Below are 18,464 nucleotides of genomic sequence, written 5' to 3' on the forward strand. Positions count from 1 at the left end.
CACGTACCTTGTCCCACACTATTTACATCTCCACGTAACTGTCCCACATCATTTACACCAGTGGTTCTCAACCGCTGCCCTCAAGTACCCCCAACAGTTCATGTTTTCCAGGTCTCCTCACAGGATTGCAAGTGAAATAATTTGCTCCACCTGTGGGTCTTTTATAATGTGTCAGTGAGTAATGAATACACCTGTTCAACTGCTGGGTGACCTGGAAAACATGACCTGTTGGGGTTACTTGAGGACTGAGGTTGAGAGCCACTGATTTACACCTCTACATACCTGTCCCACTCTATTTATACCCCCGCGTCCCTGCCTCAAACCATTCACACCTCCACGTCCCTGCCTCAAACCATTCACACCTCCACGTCCCTGCCCCACACCATTCACACCTCCACGTCCCTGCCCCACACCATTCACACCTCCACGTCCCTGCCCCACACCATTCACACCTCCACGTACCTGCCCCACACCATTCACACCTCCACGTACCTGCCCCACACCATTCACACCTCCACGTCCCTGCCCCACACCATTCACACCTCCACGTCCCTGCCCCACACCATTCACACCTCCACGTACCTGCCCCACACCATTCACACCTCCACGTACCTGCCCCACACCATTCACACCTCCACGTACCTGCCCCACACCATTCACACCTCCACGTACCTGTCCCACACCATTCACACCTCCACGTACCTGCCCCACACCATTCACACCGCCACGTACCTGCCCCACATCATTCACACCGCCACGTACCTGCCCCACACCATTCACACCTCCACGTACCTGCCCAACACCATTCACACCTCGCCGTACCTGTCCCACACCATTCACATTCCTCTCCTACACCATTTACACCTCCACATCTCTCCTACGCCACGTACACCCCTACGTACCTGTCCCACATCATTTACACCTCTACATAAAACTGTCCCACACCATTTACACCTCCACTTCCCTGTCCCACACCATTTACCCCGCCACGTACCTTTCCTAAATCATTCAACCCGTTATTAATCCTTTCAGAGAAATTAACTTGAAAACTTATGTAGTTATAGATCAAATTATACTTTCATCCACATGGGGACACTGGAACACTTCAGACAGATGGGGTGTGAAGTATGCAGACCGGAGGTGGCACAATCTAATCTAATAAAAATTATGCACAGCCGGCTCCTCCCCTTCACACCCCTTATCCCTCAGTTTGAAAAATTGTGCTGGGAGGTGCAGCACAGGAAAAGGAGCTCCTGCTCCATGAAGAAGGTATTTTGCTTTTAAAAGATAGACAGGAGCCAAGCCAACCTATATCAAAGGGGGGCAATGGTGTCCTATGTTAAAGAGAGACAAAGACCCCGTTCGAAGGGGTCAGCAGGAGCGCAGCCGGAGAACAGTGAGTAAAGGCACAAGTAGTTACACCCACCCGTCCCCCCTCCTGTAGCGTGTTCCCTGCAGGCTTCCACTATATTAGAGTGCAATGAGCGTCGGGGTCCAAGGAGAGTTGAAAGTAGTGCTGAGTGCTGTATGCGTATATGTTTTAACATGCCAAAAGCACCAACCAAGACCGCAGAGACATGCTATTTGTGCTCAAAGTGTAGTAAAAAGAGCACTAAGGTTGGCAGCTCCGGGGTGTGCGACACAAGTTTAGGAATGGACGCCCAAACCTGTGAGTAGTGGTCCTTCTGAGGCATGGGAAAATGCCCTGGCTGATATTTCTAAGGAAATGGAGGATTCCCGGAAGCAACACTTAGAATGGGCTGCAGGGTTTTCCAAAACTATGGAGGAATTCCTTATTAGAATGACTCCACCAGCGCAGACAGAAGGAAATGTATGTAAGGCGGTTAAAGAGATCTCATTCTCCTGCGAGAAGAGTCGGAGGAGGAACTCATAGAAGAGGAAGAAGGAGAGAGTGTAGAACAGGCTATGGAGAGCGATCCTCAAGGAGAAGGATTCTGAGATTAAAGGGCTGACCTCTCTTATTGAAGAGGTAAAACAGGTCCTTAATTTCAAAGCAGAAGTTAAAGACCTGAGGCTTATGAATTGTTTGAATCTCAGAAGCCACCAACAGTGGTTTCTCCGAATCCTAAAACTCTACAGGATCAGATGGCTGAGGCATGGAAGTAGCCTGATAAACGCTTTAAAATGCCAAGGAAATTTACCGTTAATTACCCATTACCCAAAGGGGTGATGTCTAAGTGGGAGACGGCGCCGATGGTAGACACTTCCTTGGCAAGACTGTCAAAAGAGACACTCTTACCAATACCAAATGTGACTACGTTAAAGGATGTCTCAGATCGCAAACTGGATACGACATTAAAATCTATCTTTGTGGTGGCTGGAGCATCACACAGACCCACAATTATTACTTACACAATTGTTACTCTGCTACTGGCTTTGGCATCAGCAAGAAGGGTCTTTGAGTTGGGAGCTCTATCATGTAAGACTCCTTTCCTGGTTTTTCATGAGGACAGAGCGGAGCACCGTACAAGAGCTGAGTTTCTACCGAAGGTGGTTTCAGGTTTCCACATAAATCAACCCATTGTGGTTCCCTCTTTTCAGGGTGTGGTGGAGGGAGACTCATTTCTGGACGTGGTCAGAGCCTTAAGGATTTAAGTACAGACTACGGCCTCTATTAGAAAGTCTGATTCGTTGTTTGTTCTGTATGATGGGCCCAAGAAAGGTTGGCCTGCTTCAAAGCAGACCTTAGCTAGATGGATACGATTTATCATCTTGTGGTAAGAGGGTCGATTTTCAAGTAGGAGCTCATACCACCAGATCAGTGGGTGCATCAATGGCGGCAGCTAGAGGAGCCTCCACTACACAACTTTGTAGAGCGGCCACGTGGTCATCAGCGCACACGTCCCCGCCCATGAGAGTATCTTTGGGACGTCCTCAGCTGTCTGAAGTGTTCCAGTGTCCCCTAGTGGATGAAAGAGAAAAGAGGATTTTGGTGCTTACCAATAAATTCATTTCTCTGAATCCACTTGGGGAAACTGGACTCCCCCGCATCAATGCTGTCAAACTGCAGTGTTCTTGTTTAATTTTATTCAAAGTTTGAATTATTCTGTTAATGGCTCTTGGTTGCTGTTTGACTTGTTGCTGTGGTTGGTTCCTCTCCATAGGGCCTTTGATTTTCATGTTCCCTCTTCTCTCCATAACATTTTTCAAACTGAGGGATAAGGGGCGTGAAGGGGGGAGAGGCCGGCTGTGCATAATTTCTTTTTAGATTTCTTTTACATTGTGCCACCTCCAGTCTGCATACTCCACACCCCAGCTGTCTGAAGTGTTCCAGTGTCCCCGAGTGGATTCAGAGAAAAGGATTTATCAGTAAGTACCAAAATCCTCTTATTTCAACCCATTTAAGTGATTATTCATTGGAAGGGGTGCACGAGAGTTTCTGCATATAAAAAAAAAAACATGAATTTGCTGGGAAAAAGAAATGTGAATTTGGAAATAAATTCCAGATGCAATTCGCTGTGCAAATTCACAGGGAAAACATCTCACAAGAGCAAACTCGCTCCCAACTAAATTGACCACATAAGGGAAAGTAGTAGCATCAAGGAGTAACAGACAGAGCTAGCAGGATTTAGCGATGGACAGCACACAGTACCAAAGCTGATCTGGTTTACTTTCAGGGTAAGGAGCACTTATTCAGAAATAGCTATAGTAATCAGGGTGGCATAGGCTTACAATACAATAGCTATAAAAGGTTACGGAGCCATTACAGGATATAGAAATAGCTACAAAGATAAGATATTGAGAGCTGGGGAGCGGTGAGAGCTGTCCGCGGCTGGGCGCTGGGGAGATGCAGCTGAAACATAACTTGCCTCACACACTGCGGGGCGGCAGCATGAGCTGACCGCCCCGCTACCCCCAGCAACCAAACAGCCCCTAATGGAGCGGCGGCAGCGTAAGCTGTCCGCCATGACATATACAGTAATGCAGCATATGGGGAGAGCTAGGTGCCCCCTCCGCAGCCTGTTTACTGCCCATACAGATCATTGTGCACATATACAGGTCTGTACTGCTCCCCTTCACACAGTATATAGTGAAAATGGTACACACGGAGCGGCGGCAGCGTGAGTCGCCGCTCATTACCTTCTGCACCACACTGCCCAGGTCTGGAGGCACCGACGGAGCTTCTCTTCAAACTCTGTCCTGCTCCCTGCAGCTAACGCTGATGAGAGTCTATGGCGGGGCTTCTCCTGCATAAGTGCTGACAATCTCTCTGCTGCTATAGCAGCACACACAGACCCGGACCCAAGCTTCTTAGTAAGCTGGGAAGGGCTGTGATGAAAAAAGTAAAACATCTGGAGGATCTAGAGTGTTCCCTTACCTGATGAAGGCACAAAAAAAACACTGACGCATCTTGGGAGCATGGAGGGGAAGGAGGGTTACATATTTAAATGTGCGTATCCCTGCTATTGCACCGTCCATATCCCAAGAGTACTCCAGTGACCCCTAGTGGATGAAAAAGAAATGGGCAGTAAAGGTCAGTGTTCCCCCTGTCCTTCCTTTGTCGAGGCTAGTTTGCTATGGTGAGCTTAATACTTAGTAGTCTGCAGACTATGGGGTGTATTCATTAAGAGTCGGATCCATTTCGACATGCATTTGTCGGAATGGATCAGACAACCCCTATTCAAAGAGTGGACAAATCAGACTGTTTGATTTGCCCGCTGCGCCTCCCGTCTGCCCGGCGCCGCTCCCCTCACCCCAGCGCCGCTTCCCTCAGGGTGGATTGTGGAGGCAGCGGCAGTCAATCCGAAAGCTTTCCGAAAAGTCGGACACATTGAATAGGTCGGAACCCCTTCCGACCTAAACCTGTCGGAAACTGCCGTCTTTCCGACAGATATTGAATATACCCCAACGACATTCACAGAGTTTTGTACTGTAATCAGACTGTGAGCGGGACTGACTGTGGCAGGCCAAAGATCTCCTCTGTGAGGGAAGGTGGCGGTGCAGCAAGCATAAGAGAGCGACGGAGCCTACAATGGCCACTCAGATGATCCCCAGATGCCACCTTGCTGAACTAGTGCGGATACCTACCCCTGGTCTAGACATTTCTAAGCACTTGTCTCCTGCACGTGTAAGTGAGACCCTGCTGTAAGCTGCCTGATTCTTTTTAACAAACTGAACGTTAATTAGAAGATTTTACATTGGTTTTCAGTGAAGAAATGTCACAGATGAAGCAGCTTTATAGGAATAGCAAAATAGGCTCATACAATGTAGCTCATGTATTTTGACCGTGCTCCAAGCACCCTTGACCAGACTAGAAAGTAAAAGGCTGAGGGGCGTTACTTTGTGGTGGGTTAGAAAATGAGACTGAGAAGAGGTTTCTGCTATCCTTATACATTGGCCAATGTTCTCTCACATCAGCGCCTAAACGCCAAGAGGTGAATGCTACTGGGAGAGCGGACACGGCAGGAATAGCGCACAGACCATGTGGTGTAATGAAGAGATCGGACCAGTAGCGGGGCCAGAGCTGGGAGTGTGTGTCTCTGGATAGGACGAGTGCCCTGCAATGGGCTGCAGGTGATTTTACTAAGCGTAGTCTCCCCTTGGACATATTCCCAACAACTTTACAGATGTATTGTACCAGATAATCTGACTGGGGAAGCAGTCCATGCGGTCAGCCCAATGGAAGTAATGATGAGTTTGGTACCGGTAGAGCAGTTTTGTCTCTGCCATGAGATAAGTGCTTACCACGGGCAGCCTTCACATTAAACCTTAATCTTCTCAAGGCTTCTTCTGTGTCAAAATTGCATTTCACCAGCTCATAAAGGGCCTGGGAGACAAAGATTGGTGTTTCAGAAACGATAATAAATAGCAGCACGGATATTAATTACATATAGCAACTGCCCAACAGTATCTAAGTTTCAACTGTTAATTACACTGAAAGCTGTGTGACTGCACTGAGCTCCTCCGGCTGCCAGGGGACCTGTCACACTCATACAGGTAGTGGGGACATTACACCTCCAGGACATATGTAATATAAGCACAGTAAGTGTACACTGACAGCTGTGTGACTGCACTGAGCTCCTCCAGCTGCCAGGGGACCTGTCACACTCATACAGGTAGTGGGGACATTACACCTCCAGGACATATGTAATATAAGCACAGTAAGTGTACACTGACAACTATGTGACTGCACTGAGCTCCTCCGGCTGCCAGGGGACCTGTCACACTCATACAGGTAGTGGGGACATTACACCTCCAGGACATATGTAATATAAGCACAGTAAGTGTACACTGACAGCTGTGTGACTGCACTGAGCTCCTCCGGCTGCCAGGGGCCAAGTCACACTCATACAGGTAGTGGGGACATTACACCTCCAGGACATATGTAATATAAGCACAGTAAGTGTACACTGACAGCTATGTGACTGCACTGAGCTCCTCCGGCTGCCAGGGGCCAAGTCACACTCATACAGGTAGTGGGGACATTACACCTCCAGGACATATGTAATATAAGCACAGTAAGTGTACACTGACAGCTGTGTGACTGCACTGAGCTCCTCCGGCTACCAGGGGACCTGTCACACTCATACAGGTAGTGGGGACATTATACCTCCAGGACATATGTAATATAAGCACAGTAAGTGTACACTGACAGCTGTGTGACTGCACTGAGCTCCTCCGGCTGCCAGGGGACCTGTCACACTCATACAGGTAGTGGGGACATTATAGCTCCAGGACATATGTAATATAAGCACAGTAAGTGTACACTGACAGCTGTGTGACTGCACTGAGCTCCTCCGGCTGCCAGGGGACCTGTCACACTCATACAGGTAGTGGGGACATTATAGCTCCAGGACATATGTAATATAAGCACAGTAAGTGTACACTGACAGCTGTGTGACTGCACTGAGCTCCTCCGGCTGCCAGGGGACCTGTCACACTCATACAGGTAGTGGGGACATTACACCTCCAGGACATATGTAATATAAGCACAGTAAGTGTACACTGACAGCTATGTGACTGCACTGAGCTCCTCCGGCTACCAGGGGCCCCGTCACACTCATACAGGTAGTGGGGACATTACACCTCCAGGACATATGTAATATAAGCACAGTAAGTGTACACTGACAGCTGTGTGACTGCACTGAGCTCCTCCAGCTGCCAGGGGACCTGTCACACTCATACAGGTAGTGGGGACATTATAGCTCCAGGACATATGTAATATAAGCACAGTAAGTGTACACTGACAGCTGTGTGACTGCACTGAGCTCCTCCGGCTGCCAGGGGACCTGTCACACTCATACAGGTAGTGGGGACATTACACCTCCAGGACATATGTAATATAAGCACAGTAAGTGTACACTGACAGCTGTGTGACTGCACTGAGGTTCCCCCGGCTACCAGGGGCCCCGTCACACTCATACAGGTAGTGGGGACATTACACCTCCAGGACATATGTAATATAAGCACAGTAAGTGTACACTGACAGCTGTGTGACTGCACTGAGCTCCTCCGGCTGCCAGGGGACCTGTCACACTCATACAGGTAGTGGGGACATTATAGCTCCAGGACATATGTAATATAAGCACAGTAAGTGTACACTGACAGCTATGTGACTGCACTGAGCTCCTCCAGCTGCCAGGGGCCCCGTCACACTCATACAGGTAGTGGGGACATTACACCTCCAGGACATATGTAATATAAGCACAGTAAGTGTACACTGACAGCTGTGTGACTGCACTGAGGTTCCCCCGGCTACCAGGGGCCCCGTCACACTCATACAGGTAGTGGGGACATTACACCTCCAGGACATATGTAATATAAGCACAGTAAGTGTACACTGACAGCTGTGTGACTGCACTGAGGTTCCCCCGGCTACCAGGGGCCCCGTCACACTCATACAGGTAGTGGGGACATTACACCTCCAGGACATATGTAATATAAGCACAGTAAGTGTACACTGACAGCTGTGTGACTGCACTGAGCTCCTCCGGCTGCCAGGGGACCTGTCACACTCATACAGGTAGTGGGGACATTACACCTCCAGGACATATGTAATATAAGCACAGTAAGTGTACACTGACAGCTGTGTGACTGCACTGAGCTCCTCCGGCTGCCAGTTGACCTGTCACACTCATACAGGTAGTGGGGACATTACACCTCCAGGACATATGTAATATAAGCACAGTAAGTGTACACTGACAGCTGTGTGACTGCACTGAGCTCCTCCGGCTGCCAGGGGACCTGTCACACTCATACAGGTAGTGGGGACATTATAGCTCCAGGACATATGTAATATAAGCACAGTAAGTGTACACTGACAGCTGTGTGACTGCACTGAGGTTCCCCCGGCTACCAGGGGACCTGTCACACTCATACAGGTAGTGGGGACATTACACCTCCAGGACATATGTAATATAAGCACAGTAAGTGTACACTGACAGCTGTGTGACTGCACTGAGCTCCTCCAGCTGCCAGGGGACCTGTCACACTCATACAGGTAGTGGGGACATTACACCTCCAGGACATATGTAATATAAGCACAGTAAGTGTACACTGACAGCTGTGTGACTGCACTGAGGTTCCCCCGGCTACCAGGGGACCTGTCACACTCATACAGGTAGTGGGGACATTACACCTCCAGGACATATGTAATATAAGCACAGTAAGTGTACACTGACAGCTGTGTGACTGCACTGAGCTCCTCCAGCTGCCAGGGGACCTGTCACACTCATACAGGTAGTGGGGACATTATAGCTCCAGGACATATGTAATATAAGCACAGTAAGTGTACACTGACAGCTGTGTGACTGCACTGAGGTTCCCCCGGCTACCAGGGGCCCCGTCACACTCATACAGGTAGTGGGGACATTACACCTCCAGGACATATGTAATAATAGGATTTTGGTACTTACCAGGTAAATCCTTTTCTTTGAATCCATAGGGGGCACTGGAGTACTCTTGGGATATGGACGGGCGCAGCCGAACAAAGGCACTGAATATTTAAATTTAGGACTCTCCACCCCTCCATATCCCCGAGTACCTCAGTGTACGACCTCAGTGTTTTTTACTGAGCGAACAGGAACTATATAGAGAGGTTGACAATGGAGAATTCCTATAACATAACGGACAACAACAAAGTTGACCCATAACTTTACTGTCAACTAAACAGTTGACACCATAACCGACAGAACTTTATAATTTGAACCAATCGGTGAAAATGTGTTACCATAAGCTCCTCTGAGCTTAATACCAACTAGGTAAAACGTGTTACCCTAAGCTCCTTTGAGCTTAAAACAACCCAGGTAAAACTGCTCTGGGTGGGCGTCCAGTGCCCCCTATGGATTCAAAGAAAAGGATTTACCTGGTAAGTACCAAAATCCTATTTTCTTTTTCATCCACTAGGGGTCACTGGAGTACTCTTGGGACGTACCAAAGCTTCCCTCGTGGGCGGGAGAGCTGTTTGATACTTGTAACAGTAGGCAGCCAAAGCTAGATGCTGATGCCGCCACCATTCATAACGTGTAAACGTGCACAAACGTGGTGCACTGAAGGCTATGTAGCCGCGTCGTAGACGCTCCACGACCCGCTGGGTCTGACATTCCCACAGAACCTGTGGGATGAGCTATTACTGACGTAGGCGATTGTAACTTAGCCTTAAAGTAAGCCTGACTTGTAGTCATTATTATCCAACTGGATAATGTCTGCTGAGAAACTGGCTAACTCCAGTTGGCAGCATCTTCGAGAACAAACAACGTATCCGTATCACGTACTGTAGACGTTCGGGACATATATAAACGCGTAATGCGTGTACCACATTCAGAATTCTAGAATGTGCTGTCCACACAGGAACCACTATTGGTATATTGATGTGAAGAATACGAAAGCGGAATTCGTCCGAAGATCTGCTTTGTCATGAGAAAACTCAAATACGGTGGCTTGGAATACAAGGCACCCAAATATGAAAACAAAACCCTTGCCGAAGCCAAGGCTAGAAGAAAAATGTTTTCCAAAGTGAGAAACTTAATCCCCATTTGTTGTAAGGGTTCAAAATATGAAAACTGTAAGAAATCTGAACCCAACCTCAAGTCACCTGGCGCTGTAGGTGGGATAAATGGAGTCTGAACTTTGATGACATCTTGTGGGATAAATGGAGTCTGAACTTTGATGACACCTTGTAGAAGGTGTGTACAGACGCAATAGAGTCAAACGTCTTTGAAATAAGTTTACCACACAGATACCTGCCCCCTCAGTGCAGATAAACGCAGTTTTCCATCCCACCCCGTTTAACAGAATACGGGTAACTTGAAGGATGATGTCGGAAACTTCCGAGCTTTACCACCTATGTAAGCACACGAAATTTTGTAATAATGAGCTGCCTTAAGCGGCTTACTAGCTCGTAACATGGTTGGTATAACCAATACTGTAATGCCCTATTTCTTAAGAGGGAGGTCTGAACCCTCACCCCGTCAACCGCAGCTGCGGTACATAGGTAATAGGTACATAGGTAACTATGGGTAACAGAACGTTCCCTGTTGTAACAGGTTGGACGTATTATGAGCGGGCCAAGATCGTGTGCAAGTATTCCTTGGAGATTCGAGAAGCAAGCTCTCCGAAACCCATGAGATATCACTAGTATGACTGTGACAACTGTCTTATGATCCGTTTTGGCAACGGAGAGAGCAGCGGAAAAATGGTGGAGCCAGATACACGATGCTGAATGACCACATGAATGTGAGAGACTCCCCCGCCACTGCCCTTGTTACACATACTGAGCTTTTGTAATTGTGGCGAGATGCCATCATGTATACATGAGGGTAACCCCCTTCTGTGGACTCACATATGAAACACCTGTGGATTTAATGTCCAGTTTTCAGGATCTAAATCCTGACGGGTGAGATCATCTGTGTAACAGATGCCCACTCACGGAATGAACCTCGTTGACATTTCCACATAATGGTGTTCTGAGCAATTGAGGATTCGAGTTACCTGCCGCATTGTCATGCGGCTTTTTGGTTCTCCCTGGTTGTTGTGTATGCAACTGCCGTTGCGTTGTCTGACTGCCCCTGGTCAGACTGAAAGCGAAGCATGTAGTGCATTGTAAAATGCACGGAGTTCCAGGACATTTATCGACAGCAATCTGTCGTAATCCGTTTTAGAACCTTTGTCGCTGATCTTTTTTAACTACAACTCCTGAACCTCTGCGACTCTCGTCCAGAGTATATACACCCTCGCCCCTCTGTGGGAAACGCGAGTGAAGGGCGTTGAACTAAATCGCTTTGAAACACATCATTATTCTTAACAGGTGAATACACCAATGTACCGCTAGTGTGCGTGTTTTGCACTAATTACTAGATGTACATTTGTTCTTACTGGTGTAGTAGGTAAATGTCTTTGATTAACCATATTTATAATCTTACCTAGGAATTGACATCGTTTAAACGGAATTAGATGCGATTGTTTTTGAACTTGATCTGCCACCGCAGTATACATTAGTAGCGCAAGTTAGAGGAACTTTGTTGAGACAGAGTTCTTATGAGCAGATCATCTAAGATAAAGAAACTCTGTTGAGACAGAGTTCTTATGTGAGATGAGCTATCATCACCAACATCACTTTGGTAAATACCCGAGGCGATAAGAAACGGTAGACCTGAAATGGTTAATGGTTGTGGCGATTTGCAAACGCTAGAACCTGTGATGAACAAACCGGAATGGGTAAATACGCATTGTGAAGATCAAGTGCAATTATGCCATTTTGTGGCTCCAATAAGCAAATACTAACATGAGAAAATCCATTTTCCCACTGCAGTAAATGACTTGCTGATTGAGATTGCGACGGAGCTGTCTGGTTTTTTCAAACAGAGAGGAATAAGTAACCCTGACTCTGTTGGTGTACTACTGCCTGGATTATAAAGACAGCTGAAAACCAGCAGAGACTAAATGGCAACCTGCCAAACCGTTCGACAGAGGCAGTCTTGTCTTTTAATCTGTAAATAGCTGAGACATCCATGAGTTGAAGTCTGGAAACCCCGCAAATGTAACATGTAAAGACGCGCTTCCACAATTGGAAAAGAGATCATCAAACCACTGGCTTGCTGACTGTAGCGTCCTGTCGTTACAAGGCGTGACTGTTTTGTACCACCGTTTTGAAAAAAAAACTGAAGTCTAAAGGGATTAAACGCCGGTACAAGTATTTGCGTTTTGATACTGGATGCGGTAATGGCTGAATATCAAATTTAGGAGCAAACAAGCTCTGGCCTTGTCGCGCTTAAACTAGCGACGATGAAAGTAACCGGCGTTAGCAGAAGCTTTACAGATATACTCTGCAGCTTCTTTTAACAGTGATCGTCATTGTTTCATACATAGAGTCTAGTGACCCAAATGTATCCTGGGTTTTTATAATGTTTGATAGAGACGCATTTACCAATGGCGGATCGCGTCATTTTGGAAACGATTATGTATGGTTGTCAAAAACCCCGCACTATCTGAGTGCTGGACTAATGTACCCTTCTCACTCGTTCGGTGTGAGATTTGACATAGAATCGTGCATTAAATTATAAGACCAGTCAAATAAACACTCTGGTACCCAAAGGGAAATTGGCCCTTTGGAAAGACTGTCTTTTGTTAGAGCTGGCGGAGTAACTTCCGAGACTCCGATGTTACCGCTCCTTTAATTTGAATTGCCAATGTTTAAAATTATTTTTAGTCTGCGCTAGAGCCTTACTCGCTATGTAGACAGACACCACAATAGGCAACAGACAGACACTTGCACGACCTATTGAAGTTATTATGTGTCATATATATATCTTATTGCTGAACAGCATATTGATATGAAACTCATGGTTGTTTCTCTCTACGGAAATCTTTAGTAAAAGCGAAAGATTTCTTCGATGTGAAGAGAAACCAGAGTATTCTTTATGTGAAAAGCAGTTCACATGGGCATGTGAAACCCGAACCAAATTCCCACTAACACCCCTGCGCCTCTGGTGGCTTAGAGATGTAGGGCAGGAATGTTCCAGAATTATGTCGAAATACAGTTTACATGGCTAACTTATGTGAAACCTGAACCAAAATTCCCACTAACACCCCTGCGCCTCCTTGTGGAGTAGAGGTGTATGGCCGGAATGTTCTGGAATTATAAACTGGAAGAAACAGTAATGATTAAAATGGCCCCCATGCCATGCTTACACTGAAACTCACAGGACAGGTTACAATACCTGCTGCAGTGTTAATATAGGCTTAATAGCCTATTATACAGTGATAATCACAGGTCTAGTATACAGTAAAATACATGCAGTTTACAATACATGCCTTTAGTTAGCCTTCCAGTTAATATAAACACTGCCTGCAGTGAATTTTATTAACATTATATGGCAGCCTTAACAGAAAAACCAGGAAACATGGTTAAAAATGGCTGCCATGCTTACAGTTAGAAACATAGTTTAGGTTATGACACTGATAGCCTATAACTAACTGTCTGTTTAAAAAGCTGAACAGCCTATGACTTCTTACCCCATGCAGCCTTGCTATATGGTGCTGCTGCTATGGGCATTTACTCCCCCTCACCCCCCCTGCAGCTGCGCTGCTTGTGAGGTAGCTTCTCCCCCATGTTACCTGCAGCGGACGGGAGCGGGTGCAGGGAGCCTAGCGGAAGCAGGGGAGCGCTGTGTATAGCGCCGGGGAGCTGCGTCCGGAAGAGCGGGCGGCGCCTCTCCTACAGCAGTGGCCGGGTAATCAGCGGCGGGCTGCGGTGGCCGGGTAATCAGCGCTGGAAGAGCGGCCGGCGTCTCTGAGTGACGTGCGGCCGCTCCGAGCTGTTTCCCCTAGATAGCGACAGCGTAGAGTGGCTGGCTCGGGCGGCCTCGCACAGCGGTGGCTGGATAATCAGCGGCGGCACCTGTAAGCAGCGGCGGGAGTATGTATCAGCGGCGGCCATCGGTAAAGGAGCACTTTCCCCACACAGCAGGGCGGCAGCGTGAGCTGACCGCCCTGACACCCCACCATACCTTGCTCGTCGTGCCGCATGTAGTGAGGGCTATGACAGGGCTTCTTCCTGTAAGCTCCGTCCAGCTTGTTCCTGGCTGTGACGGGGCTTTCTTCCTGGCTGTGACGGGGCTTCTTTCTGTAAGCTCCGTCCAGCTTGTTCCTGGCTGTGACGGGGCTTTTTCTGTAAGCTCCGTCCAGCTCTTTGCAGGAGACAGTGGGCTGCCTGTGGCTGTGAGGGTGCTCTTTGTGAGGACCGACACGCCATGCGCTGCCTTGCAGCGGCACCATCCCGGACCCATGTTTTTCTAGAAACTGGGAAGGGAAGTGTAAAAATAAAAAGCAAAAATGAAAAATTTAATAAAATCTTCCACCAAATGTGGGAATCTTCCCAGAAGCCGATGTTAGTGCTGTGAGCACCGAAAAAACACTGAGGTCGTACACTGAGGTACTCGGGGATATGGAGGGGTGGAGAGTCCTAAATTTAAATATTCAGTGCCTTTGTTCGGCTGCGCCCGTCCATATCCCAAGAGTACTCCAGTGACCCCTAGTGGATGAAAAAGAAATAAGCACAGTAAGTGTACACTGACAGCTGTGTGACTGCACTGAGCTCCTCCGGCTGCCAGTTGACCTGTCACACTCATACAGGTAGTGGGGACATTATAGCTCCAGGACATATGTAATATAAGCACAGTAAGTGTACACTGACAGCTGTGTGACTGCACTGAGCTCCTCCGGCTGCCAGGGGACCTGTCACACTCATACAGGTAGTGGGGACATTATAGCTCCAGGACATATGTAATATAAGCACAGTAAGTGTACACTGACAACTATGTGACTGCACTGAGCTCCTCCGGCTGCCAGTTGACCTGTCACACTCATACAGGTAGTGGGGACATTATAGCTCCAGGACATATGTAATATAAGCACAGTAAGTGTACACTGGCAGCTATGTGACTGCACTGAGGTTCCCCCGGCTACCAGGGGCCCCGTCACACTCATACAGGTAGTGGGGACATTACACCTCCAGGGCATATGTAATATAAATAAGATTTTACTTACCGGTAAATATATTTCTCGTAGTCCGTAGTGGATGCTGGGGACTCCATAAGGACCATGGGGAATAGACGGGCTCCGCAGGAGACATGGGCACTTTAAGAAAGAATTTGGATTCTGGTGTGCTCTGGCTCCTCCCTCTATGTCCCTCCTCCAGACATCAGTTAGAGAAACTGTGCCCGGAAGAGCTGACAGTACAAGGAAAGGATTTTGGGAATCCAGGGTAAGACTCATACCAGCCACACAGTATAACTTGTGATAACTTTACCCAGTCAACAGTATGAACAACAACAGAGCATCAGATCAACCCTGATGCAACTATAACATAACCCTTATTTAAGCAATAACTATATACAAGCATTGCAGAAGAAGTCCGCACTTGGGATGGGCGCCCAGCATCCACTACGGACTACGAGAAATAGATTTACCGGTAAGTAAAATCTTATTTTCTCTAACGTCCTAGTGGATGCTGGGGACTCCGTAAGGACCATGGGGATTATACCAAAGCTCCCAAACGGGCGGGAGAGTGCGGATGACTCTGCAGCACCGAATGAGCAAACACAAGGTCCTCCTCAGCCAGGGTATCAAACTTGTAGAACTTTGCAAAGGTGTTTGAACCTGACCAAGTAGCCGCTCGGCAAAGCTGCAATGCCGAGACCCCTCGGGCAGCCGCCAAAGAAGAGCCCACCTTCCTTGTGGAATGGGCCTTAACTGATTTAGGCAGCGGCAACCCAACCGCAGAATGAGCCTGCTGAATCGTGTTACAGATCCAGCGAGCAATAGTTTGCTTCGAAGCAGGCGCCCCAAGCTTGTTGGAAGCATACAGGATAAACAAAGATTCTGTTTTCCTGACCTTAGCCGTTCTGGCTACATAAACCTTCAAAGCCCTGACCACATCAAGCAACTCGGAATCCTCCAAGTCAGTAGTAGCCACAGGCACCACAATAGGTTGGTTTATATGAAAGGATGAAACCACTTTCGGCAGAAATTGTGGGCGGGTCCGCAATTCTGCTCTATCCGCATGGAAAACCAGATAAGGGCTTTTATGTGACCACGCCGCCAATTCTGACACACGCCTAGCCGAAGCCAAGGCTAATAGCATGACCACCTTCCACGTGAGATATTTCAATTCCACCGTTTTGAGTGGTTCAAACCAGTGTGATTTCAGGAAACTCAACACCACGTTAAGATCCCAAGGTGCCACTGGAGGCACAAAAAATAAGAATTTACTTACCGATAATTCTATTTCTCGGAGTCCGTAGTGGATGCTGGGGTTCCTGAAAGGACCATGGGGGATAGCGGCTCCGCAGGAGACGGGGCACAAAAAGTAAAGCTTTATGATCAGGTGGTGTGTACTGGCTCCTCCCCCTATGACCCTCCTCCAAGCCTCAGTTAGGATACTGTGCCCGGACGAGCGTACACAATAAGGAAGGATTTATGAATCCCGGGTAAGACTCATACCAGCCACACCAATCACACCGTACAACTTGTGATCTAAACCCAGTTAACAGTATGATAACAGAGGAGCCTCTGAAAGATGGCTCCCTACAACAATAACCCGATTTAGGTAACAATAACTATGTACAATTATTGCAGATAATCCGCACTTGGGATGGGCGCCCAGCATCCACTACGGACTCCGAGAAATAGAATTATCGGTAAGTAAATTCTTATTTTCTCTATCGTCCTAGTGGATGCTGGGGTTCCTGAAAGGACCATGGGGATTATACCAAAGCTCCCAAACGGGCGGGAGAGTGCGGATGACTCTGCAGCACCGAATGAGAGAACTCCAGGTCCTCCTTAGCCAGGGTATCAAATTTGTAGAATTTTACAAACGTGTTCTCCCCCGACCACGTAGCCGCTCGGCAGAGTTGTAATGCCGAGACCCCTCGGGCAGCCGCCCAAGAAGAACCCACCTTCCTTGTGGAGTGGGCATTTACCGATTTTGGCTGTGGCAGGCCTGCCACAGAATGTGCAAGCTGAATCGTACTACAAATCCAGCGCGCAATAGTCTGCTTAGACGCAGGAGCGCCCAACTTGTTGGGAGCATATAGTATAAACAGTGAGTCAGATTTCCTGACTCCAGCTGTCCTTGAAATGTATATTTTTAAAGCTCTGACAACGTCCAACAACTTGGAGTCCTCCAAGTCGCTTGTAGCCGCAGGCACTACAATAGGCTGGTTCAGATGAAATGCTGACACCACCTTAGGGAGAAAATGCGGACGAGTCCGCAGTTCTGCCCTGTCCGAATGGAAAATCAGATATGGGCTTTTGTAAGATAAAGCTGCCAGTTCTGACACTCTCCTGGCCGAAGCCAGGGCTAGTAGCATGGTCACTTTCCATGTGAGATATTTCAAATCCACATTTTTTAGTGGTTCAAACCAATGAGATTTGAGAAAGTCCAAAACAACATTGAGATCCCACGGTGCCACTGGAGGCACCACAGGGGGCTGTATATGCAGTACTCCCTTAACAAAGGTCTGGACTTCAGGAACTGAAGCCAATTCTTTCTGGAAGAAAATCGACAGGGCCGAAATTTGAACCTTAATAGATCCCAATTTGAGACCCATAGACAATCCTGATTGCAGGAAATGTAGGAATCGACCCAGTTGAAATTCCTCCGTCGGAGCACTCCGATCCTCGCACCACGCAACATATTTTCGCCAAATGCGGTGATAATGTTGCGCGGTTACTTCCTTCCTTGCTTTAATCAAGGTAGGAATGACTTCTTCCGGAATGCCTTTTCCCTTTAGGATCCGGCGTTCAACCGCCATGCCGTCAAACGCAGCCGCGGTAAGTCTTGAAACAGACAGGGACCCTGCTGAAGCAGGTCCCTTCTCAGAGGTAGAGGCCACGGATCCTCCGTGATCATCTCTTGAAGTTCCGGATACCAAGTCCTTCTTGGCCAATCCGGAGCCACTAGTATCGTTCTTACGCCTCTTTGCCGTATAATTCTCAATACTTTTGGTATGAGAGGCAGAGGAGGAAACACATACACCGACTGGTACACCCAAGGCGTTACCAGCGCGTCCACAGCTATTGCCTGCGGATCTCTTGACCTGGCGCAATACCTGTCCAGTTTTTTGTTGAGGCGAGACGCCATCATGTCCACCATTGGTCTTTCCCAACGGGTTACAAGCATGTGGAAAACTTCTGGATGAAGTCCCCACTCTCCCGGGTGAAGGTCGTGTCTGCTGAGGAAGTCTGCTTCCCAGTTGTCCACTCCCGGGATGAACACTGCTGACAGTGCTATCACATGATTCTCCGCCCAGCGAAGAATCCTTGCAGCTTCTGCCATTGCACTCCTGCTTCTTGTGCCGCCCTGTCTGTTTACATGGGCGACTGCCGTGATGTTGTCCGACTGGATCAACACCGGTTTTCCTTGAAGCAGAGGTTCTGCCTGGCTTAGAGCATTGTAGATTGCTCTTAGTTCCAGAATGTTTATGTGAAGAGACGTTTCCAGG

General features: G+C 48.0%; 1 protein-coding gene and 1 non-coding gene across 5 annotated transcripts in view; both read right to left on the reverse strand.

Annotated features, from left to right (window-relative positions):
* Nucleotides 1-18,464, reverse strand: part of MIER1 (MIER1 transcriptional regulator) — a 67,739-nt gene that overhangs the window by 21,445 nt on the left and 27,830 nt on the right. For all 4 annotated transcript variants that reach the window (XM_063939142.1, XM_063939141.1, XM_063939144.1 and 1 more), the window contains exon 9: nucleotides 5,707-5,788. In XM_063939142.1, the coding sequence (XP_063795212.1) occupies nucleotides 5,707-5,788 (82 nt within the window). The remainder of the gene's footprint in view (nucleotides 1-5,706; nucleotides 5,789-18,464) is intronic.
* LOC134959528 (U5 spliceosomal RNA) lies at nucleotides 12,754-12,873 on the reverse strand. The gene has a single exon (XR_010187553.1). It is a non-coding gene; the product is annotated as a U5 spliceosomal RNA (small nuclear RNA).

Source organism: Pseudophryne corroboree, chromosome 9 (genome assembly GCF_028390025.1).
Source record: "Pseudophryne corroboree isolate aPseCor3 chromosome 9, aPseCor3.hap2, whole genome shotgun sequence".
Lineage (NCBI taxonomy): Eukaryota > Metazoa > Chordata > Amphibia > Anura > Myobatrachidae > Pseudophryne > Pseudophryne corroboree.